General features: G+C 37.3%; 1 protein-coding gene across 3 annotated transcripts in view; it reads left to right on the forward strand.

Moving 5' to 3' along the window:
- Nucleotides 1-2,601: 2,601 nt before the first annotated feature.
- KLHL5 (kelch like family member 5) overlaps nt 2,602-23,534 on the forward strand; it is a gene marked incomplete at its 5' end in the record, with an annotated part of 39,605 nt that continues 18,672 nt past the window's right edge. Inside the window, 4 exons of one of the 3 annotated variants that reach the window (XM_080631922.1) lie at nt 2,602-2,978; nt 14,767-14,952; nt 22,290-22,426; nt 22,863-23,059. In XM_080631922.1, coding sequence (XP_080488048.1) covers nt 2,602-2,978; nt 14,767-14,952; nt 22,290-22,426; nt 22,863-23,059 — 897 coding nt within the window. The remainder of the gene's footprint in view (nt 2,979-14,766; nt 14,953-22,289; nt 22,427-22,862; nt 23,060-23,534) is intronic. The other 2 variants (XM_080631923.1, XM_080631924.1) reach the window with 2 other exon arrangements.

Genomic DNA, 23,534 nt, shown 5'->3' on the forward strand with positions numbered 1-23,534 from the left:
TCTGTTAATTCCCAGCAGGGGACCTGATAAAAGCTATCACATTATTCATAGTGATAAAGATTGTCCAGAACAAGAAGGAGGCCCTCAAGTATTTCCGAGCAATGCTGTCAATTTAAACTGAAGAGTTAAGTGGCGCTTGTCTCATCTTGTCATTTGTAATACAAGCTTGTATCTAATTTATATGAAAAAGAAGTACTTTAGATATTTATACAATCTGTCTTAGAGCTGTAATTTGGGAGAGTGTATGGAGGAGGAAGAGTTTGAGACATCTAGAAAAATTATACAAAATAGAAAACAGTTTTGTGTTATGGACTCTTAAAACTACAGCACATTTTGTTTTCTAACCTCTCTTGGAGCCCATAGCTTTACAGCTGAAGAAAAGCAGTAATTAGGCTCCATTTCCCAGTAAGTAATGAGAAAGTGCTGAAAAAGCACTAAAATTTGCAAATCTGCCACTAGATTTGTTCTGGGACAGTTTGAATTTAAAATGAGTCTGTTATACAAGAAAAAGAATCCAGGTCAGTCCTTCTGTATAATGGATTTACTGTAACAGCAGAAATAAATATATTTAAAGTTTACTTTTCTAGTTAAATGGGTAATTAATATATTGCTGCTGTGATGAATGTTAACAAATACAATCACTCATCCTGCTTCTCCACCCTTGATGACAGCCTGACACCAACACAGAATGTAAGGAGAGGATAAATAAAAAGATGCTGTTTTGTTATTACTTTTTAAGCTATACTGTCATTTCACCCAACTTGCAGTTAGAAAATTATGGTGTTTAAACACTGCAGTTAAGCTTTTAACAATTAGCTGTATGTGTACAAGATGAGTAGGGTCTGCATGTCATACCATTTTGCTGCAAAGCCCTTGACATATAGCTTATGGTATGCCAGGATGATGGCAAGGTGTGTGTTCTGCAACGCAGCATCTCTGTAGAGAACAGCTGAAATGCTGTTACTGTAGAAATTAGCTTTGCTAGCGTTTGTGAGAAGCACTTTAATAAATGTGTTCTTAGCAGTGATGAGTGAGCTTTCCAGGTTAAAACTAGCCTTTTCAGTGTGGTGGTTCCCAAGATAATAGCATGATTTACTCCTGGCACTGGGTATGAAACAGACTGTGGGTTTTGGTGATAAAATCGTACACTGCTTAAGTTTTCGTACGGACTCTGTATAGAACCTTTCAAGGGATACTACAGATGATTGCAAGATCACATATGCTGTAGCTCATAATGTTCATCTTAGGGATAGTGACTTTCACTTTTGATGAAAACTGTAGGTAGAAAAGAAGCACTTCTTTATAAGTTTGTTGCCTATGTATCCTGGAGAGTTGAACAGACTAACAGAAGTGTGAAGACTGAAACGTGGATCTGTTTGTGAAAGACTGATAAAATCCAGTGCCTCTTTGCTGTTCTGAAATTCTTATTACTATTTGCATGTGACTGGAATGAGTCTCAGCATTTTGTACTTAACTAGCTCCATATGTCATAGAGAAAGATAAGCTGGTTTTAATAGGAAATGTAAATAGGTCATTGTCTCTTTTGTCCTTTTGGGCTTTTCTTCTTCATTCAAATAAAAACTTTTGTTGGATATTTTAATACATTACATTATCTGTCTAGAGGGAATTCTGTCTCAAAAGTATGCATCTCTCTCTTTCACTGTTTCATCACAGTACTTTTATACTGATCTGGAACAGCTGATTGTATATGATTAGAAAGAAGCCGTTTGAGAAGTTGCCTTTTGTTGTCTGTTTTGCAGGGGGTGTTTCTGATGTCTTGGAAAATGACCAGTTAGCTTTTTCTTGCTTTCACTTTTAGTGATATACAAGTGAATGGACACCATTAGGTCGTTTAAGATAAAATTTTCAGTTACTGCAGACCTAGATTTGAATCAAAGCGCATCAAGATGAAAGGCTTTGTAACCCTCAGTACTAGTCCCTTGAGCCTTCCAGGCTGTTCTTGTCCTTTTTAAGTTAGTGCATGTCCTGTAATGGGGAAAAAAAAATTATTTACAGTTGAGTTTCTCCCCAGTGTAATCAGTTATCTTTGGACTGGTTTTAAGTCTTTCCTGTAAATTTATTCTGCTGCAGTGCAGGAAGAATTTAACTTGCTTTTTGTGGGATTTTTTTCCCTCTGAGTAGCAAGAGTTAACAGAATAAGAAGCAGTGATTCTAAGATGCAGTACAGGAATTACTTCTCTGTCATTTGTGGTTTAAGAAAAGGGGGTGGTATTCAGCTCTTGAAAGGGCTTTAATGAATACTGTTTGTGGGTTTGAAAGCTAATGGTCAGAGGAGAGCAACAGAAACAGCCTTGGAGCTTTTAGGTTAAACCGATTAGCATTTTTCCTGATTGAGGTGATTATTTCACCTCCTCTTTTTATCTGAGGATTTTTCACTATTGCCTTTTGTTGATATTCAAATTATATGCCGTTAAAGAAGCCTTTTTTGTCTGAATGCAATGCTTTCTCCCCTCCTGTAGAAAATCTGCTCACCACAGACAGGCAGAGCATGTGTTTCTCTTGTCTTGGTTGGGTGCGCAAATCTTTTATGTGTGCTGCTTCTTACCCTGTTGCCTAGACGATCACTGGCTTTCACTAAGGATGTCTGGTTCTCGTAAAGAGTTTGATGTGAAGCAGATTTTAAAAATCAGATGGAAGTGGTTTGGTCATCAGGCATCAGCCCCTAACTCCGCAATTGAAAACCACCAGGGAGACTTCTGGAATAGAGGACAAAATGTAACAACTGGTGGCACAAAGTTTTTAGATTCAGGTAACCTTCCTTTAACATCAGTTGGTTACAGAAGGTCCAGCCAACAGGATTTCCAGAATTCACCTCCTTGGCCAATGGCATCCACCTCAGAAATCTCTACATTTGAATTCTCAGCAGACGGCTGTGGAGGTGCACGTTGGCTTGACAGACAAGAGACAGATGATAGAGCGAGTGAAGAAGAAAATGAATCGGACAGCAGTTCGTGCAGGTTAATTATTACTTTCCTATTATGAGAAATGTGATTTCATTTGATGTTTACAGATCGCATGCATATGTAGGCTAGCCTTTTTCTAGGTTAAAATGCTTCAGAAACCTAGCAGCTGCTGTGCATCAGAAACAGAAAATTTTTTATTATCAGGCTTCTGAGTGTTTACTAGGACCTTTTTAAAAGGCAACTTTAGTTAATGTGACTAAATAAAGCACAAATGTGGATGCACTCACTTGTGTTTTAAACAGTATACCAAGTACCTACTGCTATAAACAAATTACTGTTCATTACATGGTAATGTTATGGGTTTCTTTCTAAATTGTTTTGAAGTGACACTAATTATTTAGTTATGCTGAGAATTAGTCCTATGCCAGTGAAGAGAAACCTATGAAAATGTAAGCTTCTTGTGTCTCCTGTCTGGTGCTCCCACATATTTCTATAGATGAGGGAGATGAAACTGTAAAAAATTATTTAGACTATAAACCAAAGATTGTATTTTCCTTGTGTATATGCAACCTGAAGGAAAAATAATATATAATCTATTGCAAGCCAACTAATTTGTGCTTTAAAGTGATTGCAGTTATCTGTCCAGGTGTCTTAAACTGTGTACCTACATATCAGTACTAAAGATGAAACTGTGAAATTCATTCTTAAATGAATGGCGTTTACCAGTTGTAAATTAGGGAAGTGAATAATCTTTCTTGTTAAGTATCAGTTTAATTCTTTTATTTCCTTTTATTGCATAAGTCAGCCATTCATTCGTCACTAGAAGTATTTTTCCTGTTTTATAGTGCATGATAGTTAGCTTACCATTTCAAGTAAATTTCATTGTTTGCTTTCTCACATTTAAGATAACTTTGCAGTGATACACATTTCAGAAAGTATGGCTATTTTAAAGGGTACACTGTTTCATAAAGCCAGCTAACGACAGATCAATATAGTTACAGCAGTTTAGTGTTTTGCATTCCCTAGGAGGAAAATTCATTTAGTGTAAGGGCAAAATAGTCCATAATATAAACACTAAGTATTTATAGTTTATATAACCTTTAAAGATTCAGGGAAGGGAGGGAGGGTAGAAATCCTTAGTAGTCAACACAGTGTATTTCCTTTTATCATTGAATGGCAAAAGTACTAGAATTACAGGGAAAGGAAATCCTGCATACTGATGCTTCATAACAGCAGTCTTACCATACTATAACAACTGTGTAGCTATAAATAACAATTTTAAGTGATATTCAGGTATGAAATTTCAAATAGTTGTGCCACTGGATAGTATATATGATATAGGCATAACATTACTTTCCATTTCAGCAATGTCTACTTGTGAAATTCTTATATACAACCTTATCACAAATAAGATATTCTCACCATAGCAAGGGAATCAATCAGTTTAGAAAAAACATGTAATTTTAAGAGAGAGATATGTAGATTGAAATTATGAATTTTTTCTCAATTGTGGGAGAATAATTTACACATGACAGAACTAATTTGTTACTTTATAGAACTGGAGAACTGCAGATATTTATTTAGGGAGTGTGAGAGGTATCTATAGCATTGGTGGTGATTGGGGTTTTTTTGCAGGCAGAGCTGTATACTACAGGAAGTGAGTGTAGGATTTGAATTTAGTAAATTTGAAGTATCTTTTAAATTATGTGCTTAATCATGTATAGCATATATAGTTATTTGTAATTCCTTTATTGTCTTGTATTTCTTCCCAGTGTGTTAGTTGCGTGCTTTAACTATTTTAGATAAATTTTGAGTTCAGTGTTTGTGCAATTTAATGTGTGACTAATGATAATGTAAAAACTTGCTTTATATTGTTACCTGTATCTCTAATCTCATGGGGGGGGGGGGGGGGGCTGTCCTTAAACCATGTTTTCTTCACTCCCTTTGTTACGAATGGATAAGCTGTTGGGCAGACTGCGTAAATCTGCCTGACAGCTGGTACATTTCTGATGTTAAGAAGTTAATTAAACAAATTTTTTTATTAGTGTAAAATACAACTTCTTATCAACTGTGGGTGAGGGGGAATAAAACTACTTTCATATATGTAGTTTTCAAAGGGCTTTTCTCCCCCCATGTGAAAACCTTGTTACAACCACTAGAAAAAAATTGTGTGTATGAAAAGCATCCTTTTTATAAACTTCTTGTAGAAGCTGGGGAGTTAGCTTACTTCTTCGCTCCTCTGTAACTTACTACCCAGTTACAAGTCCTAAAAGCATGAAGCGATAGAAACAGCTCAACTGTTTTGTGTGTATCAATCATCCTTCCTCTTTTCCATATCAAATAACACAGGTAGAAAAGCATTTTAATCAGGTCTTTGTCATTACGAAAGCTTTAGATCATTATGTGATTCATTTAGAGGAGAGACACTGTAGAATTCATCTGTTACTAGTATAGAGCTTGGTGGCATAAGGGGTACACAGATTTAGTACCAGATCTTTCACCAAAGGCTGCATCTGAGATGCAAACAGATTATCTGGATTCAGGGATCAGAGATAGTCGGCTATAATGCTGTTCACATCATACTCCTGTGTGGTGTTTGTAACCAGCATTAGCTTGAATGATTGTTTACTGGGCTGGTGAGGTTTGAATTCTTTTGCTGGTTTTCGTCTCCTTGATTTCCTCTACTGCTGCTGTTCAGCTCTCCTGCATTCCTAAAGCAATGGTCATCACTTTGGATTGGTACACTCTTTAAAATTTTCCAATAGCTGTACAGACTCTGGTATAGCAAATTTAAGCCTATTAGCAACAGCTTTGTTTTTCTTGACTTTTTGTGGGTGCCTTAGTAGCAGTCCACAGACCTTGAAGGCACAGTGGATATCAGGCAAAAAAATACCTGGAGCATACCTAGCGTGCAGAATATTGCATCTGGTTCATTTCATCCAGGCATGCATTAAAATATTTGAATTAGTTTACTGGAGATTTAAGTATGGAAATTTATTCAAATATAAAATGTATATTTATATTTGAATGTTAAATGCAAACAGTATTTCAGAATTCATCAGTTGTGTCCTAAGCTTGAATAGCTTAGTACAATATCAGTAATTGATTTTAAGACAAGGTCTGAATGTACCATGTGGTAGCTACTCTGCAGTACTGCTCTGTATGAACAGCGTTGGAGTCAGTACACTGTAAATTCCAACCTAAGTCTGCCCTTCCCCTACCCCTCCCCAACAATTTTCAATCTACAGAAAACTTTGATTATGTCTTTTTTACTTTCACCTCAGTCTTACTGACCTCAGAGGCTGTAAGTTATTTAGGACCCCCAATTGTGCTCTGTATTTTCTGTATATCTCCTATCACAACATAATCCAAACTGTAAATAAGGACAGTTCATAGATTCCATAATAGTGGCATGATAGTAGTATGATAGTTGAGATTAGCTAAAAAACTATGAAAATGACATTTTTGCTAGATATAGGCACAAATTCAATGAAAATAAGAAACTTTGCTATTGAAAGAAAAGTTGCTTTACAGGGGAAAATCTCTAGCCTCTTGTTTTCTTCCATGCTGCTGCTAAAATTCTTTCATTTTCCTCGGTGCCTGTTACATTTTTGCTTGGGCTGTCTGTACACATTTGAAAAGGGTTAGTGCAGCACAGTTACATAGCATAGATGAGGCAGATTTAATGTAGTAAGCTTGAACAGTAGATGTTGTAATGAAGAGGCTTCAGCATGGACTTTACGAAGTCACAGGGGATTCCATCTATTTGTTTGGAGTAGATGTTTTCCAGACAAAATGCGCATTAGTGGTGACATTTGTATGGGTATACGAATTCATTGCACTAAATCCAAGACATCTCTTAAAAGTAAGTCAGGGAACATCAGTGCTATAATCAAAGATCTAGCTGTGGTGAAACATGCCTATGTTGTTTCATATTAACAAGTAAAGATGCAGTAGTATTTGCTTAGCAGGCTGCACATGTCTTTGGGCTAGTATAGGTAACACTAGAGTCTATGCTCCAGGTTCTCGTGCTTGTTGTTACTCATGCTAGTTAGATTAAGCCTAATGTAGATGCATTTGTGTTTGCTTGAACCTATGCCTTTTGATTGCAAGACTATAATTCTGGCAATTGCTATAATTCTTTTTAGCATAGAGTAAATCATGAGCCCTCAAATTCACATGCATGCATACCCTTACTGTGCTCTTCTGTCTCTGCACGGTCACTTTTTTCCTCTTGCTATTGTCTTCCCTTTTCTTGAATTATGATACCCATTGGATTTTTAGCAGTCTCTATTATCACCTTCTATGGCTTCCTCCTTTTATTTATGCTCTCCCCAGCCTTTGGAATAGTGTCCTGATTCTTACTCTTGCTTACTTTTTCCAAGAATCCTTTCGGCATCCTTCTTTTCAACAAACCTCATTCTCTGTAGCTGAGGTTCTTGTCTTACTAACTTTGAAGAAGGAAATATTTTACTCCTTACAAAATATAATATGAAATCATGGAAGCTGGTGTATTATTATTTTAGCAAGTTTTGTTCTGGTCTTGGTGGGCAATAAAACATCGGCTAGCTTGAAGACAACAATGTGAACAACCAGATTGTTAAAGCAATAGAGTTTAAACTGTTTTGAAACATTGTATGTAAAACCTGCAATGCAGGAAGCCATCTTAATGTAGCAAGGAAGTTGTAAAAATGCAATTTATCTTGATATGTAATTTGTTCAAGGGGAGATACGCTCTATCTTCTCTGATGTGTATGACCTAAGCCATTGACTACCCTAGCCTAAAGATTTGAAATGGCAACAGATCTTCTAATTATATTATTGACAAAAAAAAAAAAAAAAGAAAAATACCTTGAGATCTTGGGCTTATTATGCTGTCTAGCAAATGCAGTGTCCTGTCTCAAAGTAGACAATTAGCTTATCTTTTGGATGCATAGGACTTTTTTGGTTTTAATTAGAAAGTCCGGGTACTGGAGATTTTGTCTGTTCTAGAGAAAGAACAAATGCTTTTACTGGTTTTGAATAATAGTGAAATTTACAGCTTACTGGCGATTCACTGGATTAAATTCCATATGCTTCATTTATGATTGCAGAGTTTTGATTTGATCAGTCAAATGCTGGCTTTTGATTTCATTGGCATTATTCTTGCGTTTGCGTTACACGAATGTGAGCAGGTGGATGGAGGGTACTATGCCTTATTTCTCTTCCTTTTATTGTCTTCTCTAAACACAAGGCAGTTGCACATATTTTCCTGCACACACATAATCATTTTCATCACTTACATCTAGATTGCTTCTATTATTTTGAACCTTTTTGAGGTGTGAATTAATGAAAAAATTAATACTTTTTGCTATTTTTCTTCATTGAAATTTTGGGAGACTTACTTTTTTAATATCTGTATATGTTGAGATGTCTAAATTGCTTTATTGATTTTTCTGGTTATGTACTTGTCATATTTATAAAGGTGATATTCTTTATGCATGCGTTCAGATTTAAAATGTTGGTGTCAGTTACTTCATTTTCTGAGAAACAGTGGTGTTCAGTGGAACCATGGTAGTGAGGAGAAAACCACATGTTTGATTTTTTTTTTTCCCATCTCTACAGTTTTCCCAGTGTTTGCTACTTCTAATGCTTTCATCCACGCTCAGTTTGTGTTAGAGAAACATATGCAAAACAGAATTTAAGTCAGTTCTATGCTTAGGTTATTCTTGCTCAGTTCCTATTTTGCACTGTTTTCAGTGCATCTATGAAAGCCATTTGGGTTGGTGTGTAGTGCTGCCTGCAGATTTCAACAGTGTAGATAGAGCATTTGCTTTAGAAACCAAACTAAAAGGCACCATGTTTATGCAGTTATGTTCTGCATCACCTTTGCCATTTCCCTGGTAGCTTTAAAACCCATGGGCTGTTTTCATCTTTTTGTGAGGGTATGCAGAAGTCTCAAAGATAACATCACTCTTTGCAAATGGCGGCTAAGTTAATGGAGAAAAACCCAACTCATCGCCTTTGTTGAGGAAGAGCAAAAGCTCTGCTGCGGAGCTGGCTGCAAAGCACAGCTTCCTGTTGGTCACCTTATTTGCTGTCCCTTTTTAGTGAGACAGTGCCTTAAGGAACTAAGGAGAAAGGAGAAGACCTGGACTTTTGGTAGATGGAGTGGGGAAAAAGAGACAGAGCGTATAAATCTTTTGAAAAACAGACTTAATTTTTGATACCATGAACAGCCACTTGAGTAGACATAGTAGCAGTATATTTGGGGTATTTTCTCCATCAAAATTTTGCACATAGAAATGCCGTTGTACACTGCCTGTCTGCTTTGTCCAGTCAAAGCTCTAGTAACCAGCTGCACTAGTCTGGTCTAGTGAAAGGTGTCTCTGCCCTTGGCCAGAGAGGTTGGAAGTAGGTGACCTTTAAGGTCCCCTCCAACCCAAACCATTCTATGATTCTATGTTGCTTCTGTCAAACAAAATCTGGCTTTTTAATGAAAGGAAATAAGCTTTTACTTGCTGCAAGAGGTTAGAAAAGACAAAGTGGTATTTGTCTAGAAGGCCAGCATCTGTACTACATAGCCTTGATCTAACTGCATCACTCTGATGCAGTAAAAATACGTTTTTGCAGATTCACAGGCTTTCAAATTATTTTGTGGAGAAGTTGACCTTTTTTTAGAAGTACAGGTGAAGTTACAGCTAAATTAGGTGAACTGATTGTGACAGTAGAACAGCGTTAAATACAAGTGAATTTACACAAATTTTTCAGAGAACTTTTTTAGACAGAATTTTACATTTATTAAAAAAAAATTAGAATTAATTTCAGATTTTGGATTTTGTTCCTCTCTCTTTGTTCCAAAATGAATAGCTTGAAATGTGTATTTGATTTTTTTCTCAGTCATGATGAAGTCTTCATGGCTTCATTTTTATTTCAAAAACAAGCATGGAGACTTCTAGCCTAGAAGATGCCATCCTAAAAATAATTTTAAATGCATAAAATTCTTGAAAAACACATTTGCAACCTTTGTTATAGCCAAGTTAATACTTACTGGAATTCATAGGTTGTTAGCTAATAAGTAATTGCTGTAAAATAACCATTGTAACTCCTCCTTTAGAATGAATATCAGTGCTTTAAAATAAGTAAAATAACAAATCCTGTTAATAGGAACAGATTGTGTTTCTCCCCAGTAAAACTGGAAGAACACTGGTGCCTCTCTTGAGAGAGTAAGTTTAGTAAAAGTGGGAGGAAGGAAGGCTTGTATATGTTGTAATTTCGTTTATTTTTATATTGAAAACTGTGCTGTGGCTTTAAGCTACAACATTGAACCCTGAAACAACAACAGGAAGAGAGGGGTGTATTCTGCTCTCCAATGGTTGTCATCATAAGTGCTTTAACTTTTGAAACTCATTTCTGGCCACTTTACTAGGCCAGTTAATTGCTCCATTGCTCTGCAATAAACTACTAGATTAGGCAGAGCTCTTTATTCCAAACATTCTACTTCAAGAAATAAAATCCTTTAGAAATGAATGGTTTTACAGCATGGCTTATAATTTTGATTTCAAAAGGCATACTCTTACATAAACTCTTAATTAGATCAGTTGAAGAAAGCGAGCATCTTTACTATATGAATCATCAGGGTAGTAAAATGTGTAGCTAGCATGGGAAAGACCTTGTCCTTAGGGTAACTTTATTCTTTCTTTTTACAATCAACCTGAAATTGTACCATACTTAAGAAAAATTGGTCAGTGCTAGATGGGATCTTTTTGACATAAATAGGGAAAGAAAAGAAGGACTTAAGAGAAGTGTGGCTGAAGTTTAAGAATGCAGAAAGGAAACCCTACCAACTAACATTCTAAGATACTCTTAACAATGTTTCCACTGAATGTGTTAAAAATACTCTCTTAAAGGAATCTGCAGAAAGGGTTCTTTGATACATTTATTTTGTGTGCTGAGAGCCTCAGTCTTTAATGTCATTTTCTTAGTAGTATGTGTGAGGTTCCCCCCTAGCCAGTGTATAGGGGAAGTTCATACTACACTTAAATTTGAGTTGAGAGGCAAATCCAAAACGAACAGAGCTGCCTTGATATTCAGTGCTGCAGGACCTCATGGCTGGCTGTTTTCTTAGAGCATGGGATTCACAGGTCAGTGCTAGATACCCAGGTTTCCTCTCTCTGATTGAAAGGGATGTAGGCCAAGAATTTTGGAAGCCATTTCAGTATTACTACTGGGAGAGAGAAAAGCAGGTCCTTCCCTTTCTCTTCCTTCCTTGCTGTGTATTCTCCAGAGCTGTCACGGCTGTGGCTAAATGGAACTGTGAAACAAATTCGTAAAACGTAATAGGTATAAATAGCCTTTGAAGCTCTATCTTCCCTTTTTTGCAAGTACCTCATCTATTGGACTCATTCATGTTCTCTTTATGGACCACTCCATCTTTCTTTCCTTTTTCCTTCCTTGTGGAAAATGGTTTGTAAGTTAATGGCTGGAGGACAGGTATATAGGGTCGGACTTCTTCAGGTGAGGAGACCTAACTCTTTTCTATATTCTGAGTAAGTGCTTTATGGTGAGTAGTGGAAAACAGACACCACGGCACTTAGTTTTCCTTACTGAACAGACTGGTGACTGCTGCTGAGTTCTGTGCAGAATGCACATGTGTGCAGTCTCTGGCAATGGCTCTAGTGAGGGCTGCTGGCTCAGGTTTTTCTTTCTGCATGCTAGTTTGTTGCTACTTCAGCTCTATCTGCACAATTCTTGGTGAGATTGTGATGTAAATCAATCCCTGATACCATATAAAATTCTTTTTATCATTAAGAATAGGGTTAATTTGAGGAATCTGGGTTAAAATATGGTTCAACCAAAAAAAACCCCCAACAAAACCCAAAATCCCAACCTTTGCCAACACAATTGAGGATGTGATAAACTGTGACAGGGAACATGAATTTCCTAAGCATTTTCTTATTGACCAGTTCTTTCCACTTCTTTTTCTTTTGCAGGCCTGGTGGTTTAAGAGTTGCTTTCTCTGAGTACTTGTTGCTCATTCACTGTGAAAATGCCATCCAGTTTTGCCAATGTAATGTTTTTCATGGTTACGTGCATTACATGGTTACATTTTTCACATATATGAGTTCATTGATTCACTTTCCAAAATGGCCACAAAGAATACTTGTTCCATAGGGCCAGTGGTGGAGCAGAGCAAGTGACTCACAGGGGCTGAGAAGATATTGACACAGCTTAAATAAATGGCTGACCACAACTTCAGAGCACACATGCAAGATGAAGTCCTCCAAGGGAAGTAGGCTCATTTCTGTTTCCTCACTAGATACAGGTTTAAATTCAGTACAGAACATTTTCTGCTGAAATTTCAGACTTTGTTTCTGAGGAGCTGTCTTGAAATTAGTGTCTTAGACTGAGGACTGAGCTAAGTCTCTTGGTAGATTTCACAGTATCACAGTATCACAGTATGTTAGAGATTGGAAGGGACCTCAAAAGATCATCCAGTCCAATCCCCCTGCCAGAGCAGGAACACCTAGATGAGGTTACATAGGAATGTGTCCAGGTGGGTTTTGAATGTCTCCAGAGAAGGAGACTCCACAACCTCCCTGGGCAGCCTGTTCCAGTGTTCCATCACCCTCACTGAGAAGAAGTTTCTTCTCAAGTTTAAGTGGAACCTCTTGTGTTCCAGTTTATACCCATTAGCCCTTGTTTTATCATTGTTTGCCATTGAGAAGAGCCTGGCTCCATCCTCGTGACACTCCCCCTTTATATATTTATATACACTAATAAGGTCACCCCTCAGTCTCCTCTTCTCCAAACTAGAGAGACCCAGCTCCCTCAGCCTTTCCTCATAAGGGAGATGCTCCACTCCCTTAATCATCTTAGTTGCCCTGCGCTGGACTCTCTCCAGCAGGTCCCTGTCCTTCTGGAACTGAGGGGCCCAGAACTGGACACAATATTCCAGATGCAGTCTCACCAGGGCAGAGTAGAGGGGAAGGAGGACCTCTCTCGACCTACTGACCACCCCCCTTCTAATACACCCCAGGATGCCATTGGCCTTCTTGGCCACAAGGGCACAGTGTTGGCTCATGGTCATCCTGCCGTCCACTAGGACCCCCAGGTCCCTCTCCCCTACACTACTCTCTAACAGGTCGTTCCCCAACCTATATTGGAACCTGGGGTTGTTCCTGCCCAGATGCAGGACTCTACACTTTCCCTTGTTATATTTCATCAAGTTTCTCCCTGCCCAACTCTCCAGCCTGTCCAGGTCCCGCTGGATGGCAGCACAGCCTTCTGGCGTGTCAGCCACTCCTCCCAGCTTAGTGTCATCAGCAAACTTGCTGACAGTACACTCAATTCCCTCATGTAAATCATTGATGAATATATTAAATAATACTGGTCCCAGTACTGACCCTTGAGGCACTCCACTAGATACAGGCCTCCAACTAGACTCCGCCCCATAGACTACAACTCTCTGGCTTCTGTCCTTCAGCCAGTTCGCAGTCCATCTCACTACCTGATCATCCAGGCCACACTTCCTCAATTTAGCTATGAGGATGCTGTGGGAGACTGTGTCAAATGCTTTGCTGAAGTCAAGGTAGACCACATCCACCGCTCTGCCATCATCCATCCACCGTGTTATTTCCTCATAAAAGGCTATGAGGTTGGTCAAGCATGACTTCCCCTTGGTAAAGCCATGTTGACTGCCCCTCATAACCCTCTTATCCTTGACATGCCTTAAGATGGCATCAAGGATAAGGTGTTCCATCACTTTCCCAGGGATGGAGGTGAGGCTGACCGGTCTATAGTTACCCGGGTCCTCCTTCTTGCCCTTTTTGAAGACTGGAGTGACATTTGCTTTCCTCCAGTCCTCAGGCACCTCTCCCGTTTCCCAAGACTTGGTAAAGATGATGGAGAGTGGTCTAGCAATGACTTCCGCCAGTTCCCTCAGCACCCGTGGGTGCATCCCATCTGGACCCATGGATTTATGGATGTCCAGATTGCTCAACTGGTCTCTATTAGATTTAGCCCTGAGCGTGCTGCCTGAATTCATGGCATTGTGAAAAATGTGCCTGCCTTGTGGAAAAGTAAATAGTAATGAGTTAAAGACCTGTGAGCAAGAAGAGGTGCTTCCTACAGTGTACATAATTAGGATTCATTTCCTTTATGTCCTAGGCCCGTGCATTCCTTTTGCATTTTCTCTGTTCCTCTTTTCTCCCAAGGTGCTGTGGGAATGGATCAGAATAATTTTATTTCCCATCCACCCTTATTTTTTCCTGTGTTGGCTTCTAACTGTGCAGGGTCTCATTTCAGACACGAGGCTTCATGCAGTGGGAGTGGTGGTATACTGGTGTGTTTCTTGATTATTTCTTTTTCCCTCTGCTGCATGCACACACACTCCTACTAGCACCATATATGCTGAGTTTTGTTCTAGCCACTTTAGCCTAAGTGTGAAACAACATTTTAATATACATGTGAAGTAAGACTTCAACATGTGGCAGTGAGATGTTTGATTCCTTATTGCATCCTTCTGTTGCTTTTTGAGTTTGCAGAATCTTGGTAGATGTCTGTTCTTTCTTAATCACCTGACAATGCTATAGATACCATCACTGGACTGATCTTTCTGTGTTTGTTAGTTTAAGAGTACAATATTAAATGATAATATTAAATGATAGTACCTGTTTCACAAGGTTTAGATTAGGTTTGAAGAGAGAAAGTATGAAAATGAAGAGAAATAAAATAGCAAGGGAATATATATTAAATCATGTATATAATTTTTAAAGTCACATGTGACTTTTGTTTATCATCTGTAGACAGAATCACTGCACCTCAGTATTGTGTGAACTAAGATTTCTGTTATTGTTTTCAGCAGAACCTCCAACAGCAGCCATACCTTATCATCTTGTCAAACTATGGAGCCCTGTACCTCAGATGAATTTTTCCAGGCTCTCAACCACGCTGAACAGACTTTTAAAAAGATGGAGAATTATCTAAGACACAAACAGCTGTGTGATGTGGTGTTAGTTGCTGGTGATCGTAGAATTCCAGCTCACAGGTAAACTTATTATAATTTGAAGTAAAAATTCATATTTGTTTACAAATGCACCTTCAAGGTGTGTCCTATGTTTTGTTTAAAGAATGTCAGAACATCCTGAACAGTTTTGAATACTTCAAACACACTTATATTTAACGTTTGGGGGTTTTTTTTTGGAAACTAAAAGTTAATTTCTGTCTGTTTTATACGTGATGCAGCATCAAAACAATTGTGATGTTTTCATGTTCTACTTTTTGTCTTCAAGCATATAGTAATGTATTTGCGTAACAAAATAAAAACCCCGAAAGTCCCAAATGCATCCTCAGAATATTCTAAGTAGTAGTGGTTTCTGTATCATAGAATGATGTAAAAAAAATTTTAGATTTCATTTTTTCTTTGTATTAACCAATGAAGTTGTTGGAGTCATAATTAGCAATAAGGACAGTCGTCTGTCCACATAAAGTTTGTTTGCTCCTGTAGTAGGAAGAGTCCTTTGATAGTATACTACTGAACACTGACAGTAAGTGTTAGATGGCTAAATTAGATCAAACATTGCCCTACCTGTCTATGTAATTAACAGATCGTATAGCATGCCTCTTAAAAGCTAGGAAAATTCCAAAAATAGTGAAACAAAAGTATGAATAAGTGAAGCACATTACCATATTTAATGCACAGTATTAATAGCTCTAATAGGACCCTAGGTTTAAGTAAGCTGTCGTTTCACAACAGGTCCACAACAGACATAGCAACATAAAGCATTCCTGTTCTCCATTGCTCATTCCTATCCCCACAGTGAAACTACAGCTTAATACTGCAATAGTAAAAAGATGGGAAGAGGTTGCTGGTTTGGGTTTGGTATTTTTCTTAAAAAGCCAAATCACTGTTTTTATTCAGATATCATCCACACTGTTGTGCTGACACAACTGAGGGATTGATAATACGTGGGGATGGGAACTGACTTGAGCATGGAGGCAGTTATATTGTAACTTGGTATTGCTCTCAAAGGCTTGATTTTATACAACTTCATTTTTAAACTGTCGAGACTATCACTGATTTTTCCAAGTTCCTGCTAAAATGTGTGGTCCTGCTCTCCTCCCCTCAACCCCTGGCCTGAATTCCTTTGTAAACACTTAGAGCCACATAGTTGTGGATGACAATGAATCTTTTTTGGAGAGACACTGGGGTGAGCAAGATGATTTGTTTTTCCCTGTGGCTACAGAGTTGCTTAAGATTGGTCTTCAGTTTGTTCAAATTAGTTGCAAAACTGCATAGTCCCTGTGGAGAGTGAATCAGATGGAAACAGGGAATGCATACCCCTGGTGGATTTGCACCCGCGGAAGTAATTTAGAAGTCAAAGAGCTTCGGAGTGCTGTAAACCTGAAAAATAGTGATAAGGAATAGAATATATTATTAATTAATATTATCAATTTGTTATGAAATAAGGAAATAATTTTACTATATGTGGCTGCGGTAGCACCTTTGCAGCATACAGTTTTGGAGTATGGTTTATGTAACAGTTAAAAAGTGCAGAAAGGGTGCAGGGGACAGCTGCAAATGTCTTATGAGGACTGCAAGATACTTATTTTTTAACTAGATAAACTGAAAGACTACATGCTAAAAAGTTCTATAATGTAGTTCATACCTGTTTCTTATTTACTTAGAGAACTGTCTTTGCTCCTCCAGTTTCCGTGGTTGTATCTATTTCTGTAATGCTGTAGGCATACGCTACCACCTGCTGTTTGCTCTGGTCTTAGAAGGAAAAACATCTTGCTGTAGTTGGTATTTTGTGTTTGAAAGATGCATGAAATTGAAGGCCAAAGAAGAACACCTTGTGCTTGTAGCAGGAGGTGGGAGGCTTATGATTGTCCTTAGTTCACTTCATAAGGCTGGAGAAACTTAGAAATAAGCTTTGCCTTTTGCATAGCAAGTTCTTTCTCTAACTGTTTTGCTTTCGCAGGGAAGCATAGCAATAACTAGTCTTCATCTGAGTATGTCCACTGAAAACTGAAGTTTTCCTTAGTGGGAAAGATAAAGATGAAAATCCTAATTTTGGTTTGGCAATTATAGGAATTCAGTAAGAAGAATGACTTTATGTATTTGTAGCCAATGTTAGAAGAAAAAAATTCTGTAGGATTTTTTTCATTGCCTGCATCCAAGTTCTGACTTCTTCAGTATTGACTGCAGGCTGGAGCAGTCAGTGTATTTCAGAACACTACTGATTATTTATCTTAAAATATAATACTTAAAGATGTATTAAATACGTATAAGCTTAATAGCTTGGTGATCTGTGTAACAAAGTAGAAAGTTAATTTACACTGGACAGCTTTTTCTTTAATTTTTTCCTTTTTTAAAAATAAAATGGGTTTTCTTAATATGAGGTCACATAGAATTTTTAGGAAGAGACAGTTTTCATTATTATAAATCATGCTTACCTATAGAGAGGAGTTTTCAGATTTTCTGTTTTGAACCTGATATTTTCTGTGTTCACTGCAATTTCAGATGTCTAAGTCATTACATTCCTATTTACTATGTTCAGCTAACTGCTATATCCATAGCAGAAGTTTGTTTTATTTTGTAAGCTGCTGATCAGAACATTCACCGTAAGAAAAGGGTCTGTGTAAATTCTTAGCCAGAGAGGATTTAAAGCCTGCTCTGTAGCCTCTAATCAGCAATCTGGAAGTCTGTGCAGAGACATTTTCTTTCTTCCTGTTGACACTGAAAGATGGAAGTACAAAAGCTATGGGACTGAAGGAAAGAAGGCAAATGGAAGCTTATGTGCTCTAGGGGTTAGAAAGCTTGTCTGGAAGAGCACAAATCCTGGTTTGCAGACTTTTTTTATCTTGAGGCTTACTTATCTTTGTACTTCTTTACCATATGTTTTAATAATACTTCCTTTCTTTTATAGTCTGTATTGCAGTAGTTTGTAAATCCTTCACCACAACATTTTCTTGTTTTTAGCTACAAGCTTATAAAAGTTTAACACAAAGTGTCTTCCTAAAAAGTCAAAGTATATAAAAAGGCAGTTGTACGATTATGTTAAAAAAGGTGCTATTGCTACTAACAGTGTGGTTGTTTTGAAAAAATTCACAAAGGGTTTATTATAATCAGCAGCAAATAGAAGCAGCAAATGAATTTTGAAACATTTGATTTCTCTTGAAGAGCTGTAATTGGAAATAATTTTAACATAACCATACTGCGTGTATTTTTAGGTACTGCTTGCTTTTAAACAAATTTAATTTAAATAAATAGATATACATTAGTATGGGATAGTACCACTTGCATATACTGTTTTTATTACTAACATGCTTTGTTAATCAAGAATAGAAACTAGGTGAAGCCACCAGTGTATGGGGTGCTTCATAATAGGATGCATAAACTATTCAGCATCACCTTAAATCTTCAGTGAATGCTATTAATGAGTTCCCTATTTTCAGGTGTTACACAGCCACAAACAAGATGTTGCCTAGGAAGTGTCCTATTTAAGATGTTAAGAAGCTTCACTTCATTCTATCAGGTGAATCAGGTTGGGAGATACTAAATCTGTAAATTGCCAGGTTTGACAGCTATCAGCATTTTACTTAATAATTGCTTTGAAGACCTAGAAAACTGTTTAGATGATGCAGCTTGTGGCAATTCCAACAAGAAGTACAGTATAATTCAGGCGTGCCACCCTGCTTATATATATTTTACTGGCTTTCAGTAGAAAACTCTTCAAAATAAGTTAAGCGGTTACGGTAAGTCTCTCTGGTTTTGGATCAGTACAAACCACAGAAATTAAAGACATCAGCAGTAATAGAACCTCATGTTAGAACAGGGGCACATACTGAAACACCCAGATTTTGTCAGTGTTTAGCCTATAGCTGTTGAGGGGTTTTCCAGCGAAACTAATTGTTTAGGTGTCTTATGGTCTCCCAGGTGGAAAAATCTGGTATCCATGTGTTCTTTTTTCTCTAATTTTTCCTGTGCACTGAAAAAGAGCAGCCAACCTTCTGCATATAATCCAGTAGCCAAATCCCTGTAATCTTATCTATGCAGAATTGAGTACTTGGCAGTAGCTGGTCATTAGGCAAGGAGAGTCAGGGTAATTACGTTCAACATCCACAGTCAAGCAACACAATGCTAAGTGCATTAAGGCTTTTTCTTGCCCTTTTGGGTGCATTTTTTCTTTTTGTTTTGGTCTGGTTTGGTTTTTACTGTTAAGAGGCTTCTCTAATGTCAACGTATATGGATTTCAGAGGCATTTTAGTTTGGGCCAGTTATGGAAGAAATATCACTCTTAGGTGGGGGAAAAAAAAAGACCACAAACTCAGAATACAAACCCTTCAGTTTCTAAACTGAGAAAAAGCACGATTTTATAGCATCAGTAGTTCCCAGTGAACTCTTAATATGGAGGAATATGTTAATTTTAGTGATGAATAAATAACACAGAGATTATCTTTATGTCAAATACTAACAGAGCCACAATGGCTCTATTTAACAAGGAGATGTAAACGTAAGTGTAGTTTTAACAGTCATTGCACAGATTTTCTTTTGAAAAATCATATTTCTCACTTAGCTCTTTTAGATCTCTTTTAGCAAAAAGGTCAAGTATGGATGGGGAAAGCCTTCCATGGATTCTTCAGTTACATGAAGGTATTGGCTGCTTCATGCTGTATAATCTGTATGTAAGAATACAGTTTAATTTCAGACTATCCAAAAAAAGCTTGAAAGAAAAATTAGTTATTAGCTATGAGATTAAAAGATTAATGAACAAGTGGGTGTCAAATATGGGGAGTAAATGTCCTGGGTTTAGGACACTGAGTTACCGGCTAGGCTTAAACCACAACAGTAAAGTAGTAATTGATTTTTATTGACTAGCAGGAAAAACATGGGACAAGAAAAGGCCAGTTGGCTGAAAGTCTGCCTTTGTTTTCTTTTATGGTAATTATGTCACCTTGATACATTGTCACTGTATCTTTCAATCCCCTTTCTTTCTTCAAAAGAACTTTTTTCTAAGTTAGTTAAGAGAGAAGTGTGGGCACCTGTTTCAAGGCTTTTCATTGTGAACATGCTTCTTGGCTGAAATTATTACAAAATTGTTTTCATTATAATTTATGCTTTGGCATATTACTTGTGTCGGTGTACTCCTGGGCTGCACACCCTGTTTTGGTGTATGGAAATCACCCTGGAAAGCAGTTAACACTGTGTAGCATGTATTCCTTCTCGTGAATCCAAACACAAGCTTGCAAAAATAGAAAATGTTTTGCATTTTAAACTTCCAGTCACTTCTTTTGGGAGACTTTGAGACTGTAAATTACAGGGAGACATTTGCTGATACTGAACAGTTGGTAAAAGATGTTTGGAGCCTCAGGTCATTGGCATTTCTTCAACAGTTGTTGCTAAGATACGTACAGTCCAGCCATTTTCTAAATAATAGTGCAGCTACCTGAACCAGGTGCACTGTTGGGGGAAGGAAAAAATAACACCACCACCAAAAACCCCAGCTGTGGTAAGATCAGGTTTTAGATTCTGTTTCCCATCACAGAGACTTTTCTTTTTCAAGCTCTATTCTGCATAGAAGTTAAGATCTTGACCTCTGGCAATAGTGACTTGAACTTGTTTGGTTTGGTTTTTTAAAAGCAAATTCTGAGCTGGATCTGTAGAGATATTTGGGTTATTTGGATCTGCCCATCTACACACTTGCTCTATTTTGTACATACAAATCTGACCTTGTTATCTTACTCAAACATCAAAAACAGTTGCAGAAACTGTCCCTTGATAATGACATGAATGCACTTTCTAATTTCACTAAAGTTGTACAGATCTCTGGGAGGTAGCATTTTCATGCAGCTGCAGGTGTCATTAAACCTAAGGTTAAAATGCCTACAAGTGATGCCTGGGTGCTACATTGGCAGAGTGTTCTAATATTTCTGAGTAAGCCAGCTACAAAATAAATCTCATATTTCAAGAACAGTATGGTCTTTAAAAGAACAGAACTTTATTTCTCATTACAAAACTTCAATCATGTAAGATGTTAAAGTAAAATTAATCTCTTCCCCATATGCTCTTTAACCAACTCTGTTGCCTTGGCAACTAGAAAAAAAGGATTACCCTACTGTAGGCCTGACCAAATGGTCAGCGGTCAGAAAATCAGCAAGAAAAAAGTATTTCAAATTAGTTCATGATTTATTACTTTGCAGTTAATTAACTAAGAGACAGGTTTTTGTAACTCATTACTTTGTCTGTGTACAAGCAAATCCTCCCCACTGAAATGCAGTTAAACTTCTAAGCACTGGTGCTCACCTTTTCAATTAATTTGTTTTGTGGTTCCTGACCTCTGTCATCTTAACAAGCCAATGTAATGATTCAGTACAAAATAAACTGACATTTTGTGAAGTATTAGATTCATTGAATGTATGCAGATGGACTCTGTAGGGTATTTGCAGTAGGCTTGATTCTTGGACTTGCTGTTTGCATAGCTTAGTACATACGCAAGTACATTTATATTTGAGAATCCCCTGTGAGCAAGACAACAGCGAACTCTTGCAGCACAAAAGTTGGTCCAAACCACAAGAGCTCTTCTGGAGCTCTGTTGGGGAAGAGCCCAGCAGACCTCATGAATAGTTACTGTAGGTTTCATATAATGGAACTGTGGGTTGAATATTCCTGTCCTACATTGATTTTCTTTCTCTTTCACCTTAATCCAAGGCATCAAAATTCTTGCACATTTTGAGGAGTGGCATTATTATATGTACTCAGTGTTTTACTTTCAGCTATCCAAAGAAATGTCTGTTGTGTACCAATGTGTTTACTTACTCAGTATCTTGAAATACTCAGAATTATTAGCAAAAGGCTAAATGCTTACTTACAAAAGAGATTATTCTGTACCTTCTCCATGTTTACTGCGCCTAGTTCTGTTATAGTATTGGTAGATGAATGCATGTGTAAAGCAGTTTAAAGCACTTTGGGAAGGACTAGTCATTCTTTCATGTTTTAAAAAAAGTAGCTGACGTAATATAAATGGAATTAAACTTCTTTTTTTTCTTTTTTTTTTTTTATTTTTTTATTTCCAAAAAGTATATTTATATTCAGTTTCAAATTCATGTGTGTTATGTGGGTTGTTTCTGTGTTGGCTATTAAAAGTCATTGAGCTTTGAAGGGGTAATTCATTTACTTCAGCAGCAAATGTAGAACGTACTTCATTATTCCTAGAGGGGACCTAGAGCATGGAGCAGTTTGTCAATTTTAAAATGTTTTTCTTAATGCAGTGTTTCTTCAAAGGGCAAAGTAATGAATCATAAATTAAGAAATATCAGGTTGAGTAAGTTGTTTGTTTGTTTTTCTCTTTGTCTCCTTTTTCTCCTGCATGATGTACTCAGATTGGTTCTCTCCTCTGTTTCGGACTATTTTGCGGCAATGTTCACTAATGATGTAAGGGAAGCAAGACAGGAAGAAATTAAGATGGAAGGTGTGGAGCCAAATGCATTGTGGGCTCTGGTTCAATATGCATATACAGGTAATTAGAATGGAAATGGGAATTCCATCTAATGCATTATCCTCCTGTGAGGATTATACTCCGTTACTAGATTTCACACACTCTTTAGAAATTATTATTTGCATTATTTAATGCCTTAAAAATAAAGAAATCATCATTGCTGTTACCTGAGGCAGCCTGGTAGGCTATAGGTTCTCTGCTAATACTATAGTTAGTTTAAAAATTATGTGAGTATCTTAAATGTATCCTGATTGACAAAAAAGGAATCTTACTGGGATTCCCTTTGCTTTCATCGTCAAATGTACTAATTTTGAAAAGCTGGTTATCTGTTGCTAAGAGTGATGTGCTAAACTTTATATTCTGTCATATAATCTGTAAATAATTCTGTTGCATCTGAGTTTTAGAGAATACAACAAAAAAGAGGAAGCTAATGTGATCTCCTTCATAATGTTACTAGGTCGCCTTGAATTAAAAGAAGATAACATTGAGTGCCTGTTATCTACAGCTTGCCTTCTTCAGCTCTCTCAGGTTGTAGAAGCATGTTGCAAATTTCTAATGAAGCAGCTTCACCCGTCCAATTGCCTTGGAATCCGATCTTTCGCTGATGCACAGGGTTGCACTGACTTGCACAAGGTGGCTCACAATTACACTATGGTATGTTGTTATTTTAAGCATCATCCACTTTATTTAGTAAGGAAAATACAGAATGTTTGTCTGAATAAAATACTAATGTTTTTTCCCCATTTCCCTAGTTCTTGATCATCTTCCAAGAAATAATGCACATATGTTCCCATGATGAGAAATGACAAAATAACTATGAAGTTGCTGGTTTAGAGTTGGAAGGAGATAGGCAAGCATTAACGGTTCCCTTTAACAGCAATGGGATCACATGATACGCATTTAATAAAATCATTCAAAAGCTTGTTCTTATTTCTGTCAGTCAAAACCTACAAACTTAACAATGGGCAAGCTGCCATCAGTTAGTGCAAAATAACGCATTACTAAAACTGTAGAATTCTAGTTTTGTAATAAGCTGGAGTAATCAGGTTCCAAGTTATATTCATCTATATAGATTCTGCATTATCCTTAGTTTATTAGTAGTGGGATGTCAGGATGGCATCAGACAATT

Source organism: Psittacula echo (assembly GCF_963264785.1).
Source record: "Psittacula echo genome assembly, chromosome: 1".
Lineage (NCBI taxonomy): Eukaryota > Metazoa > Chordata > Aves > Psittaciformes > Psittacidae > Psittacula > Psittacula echo.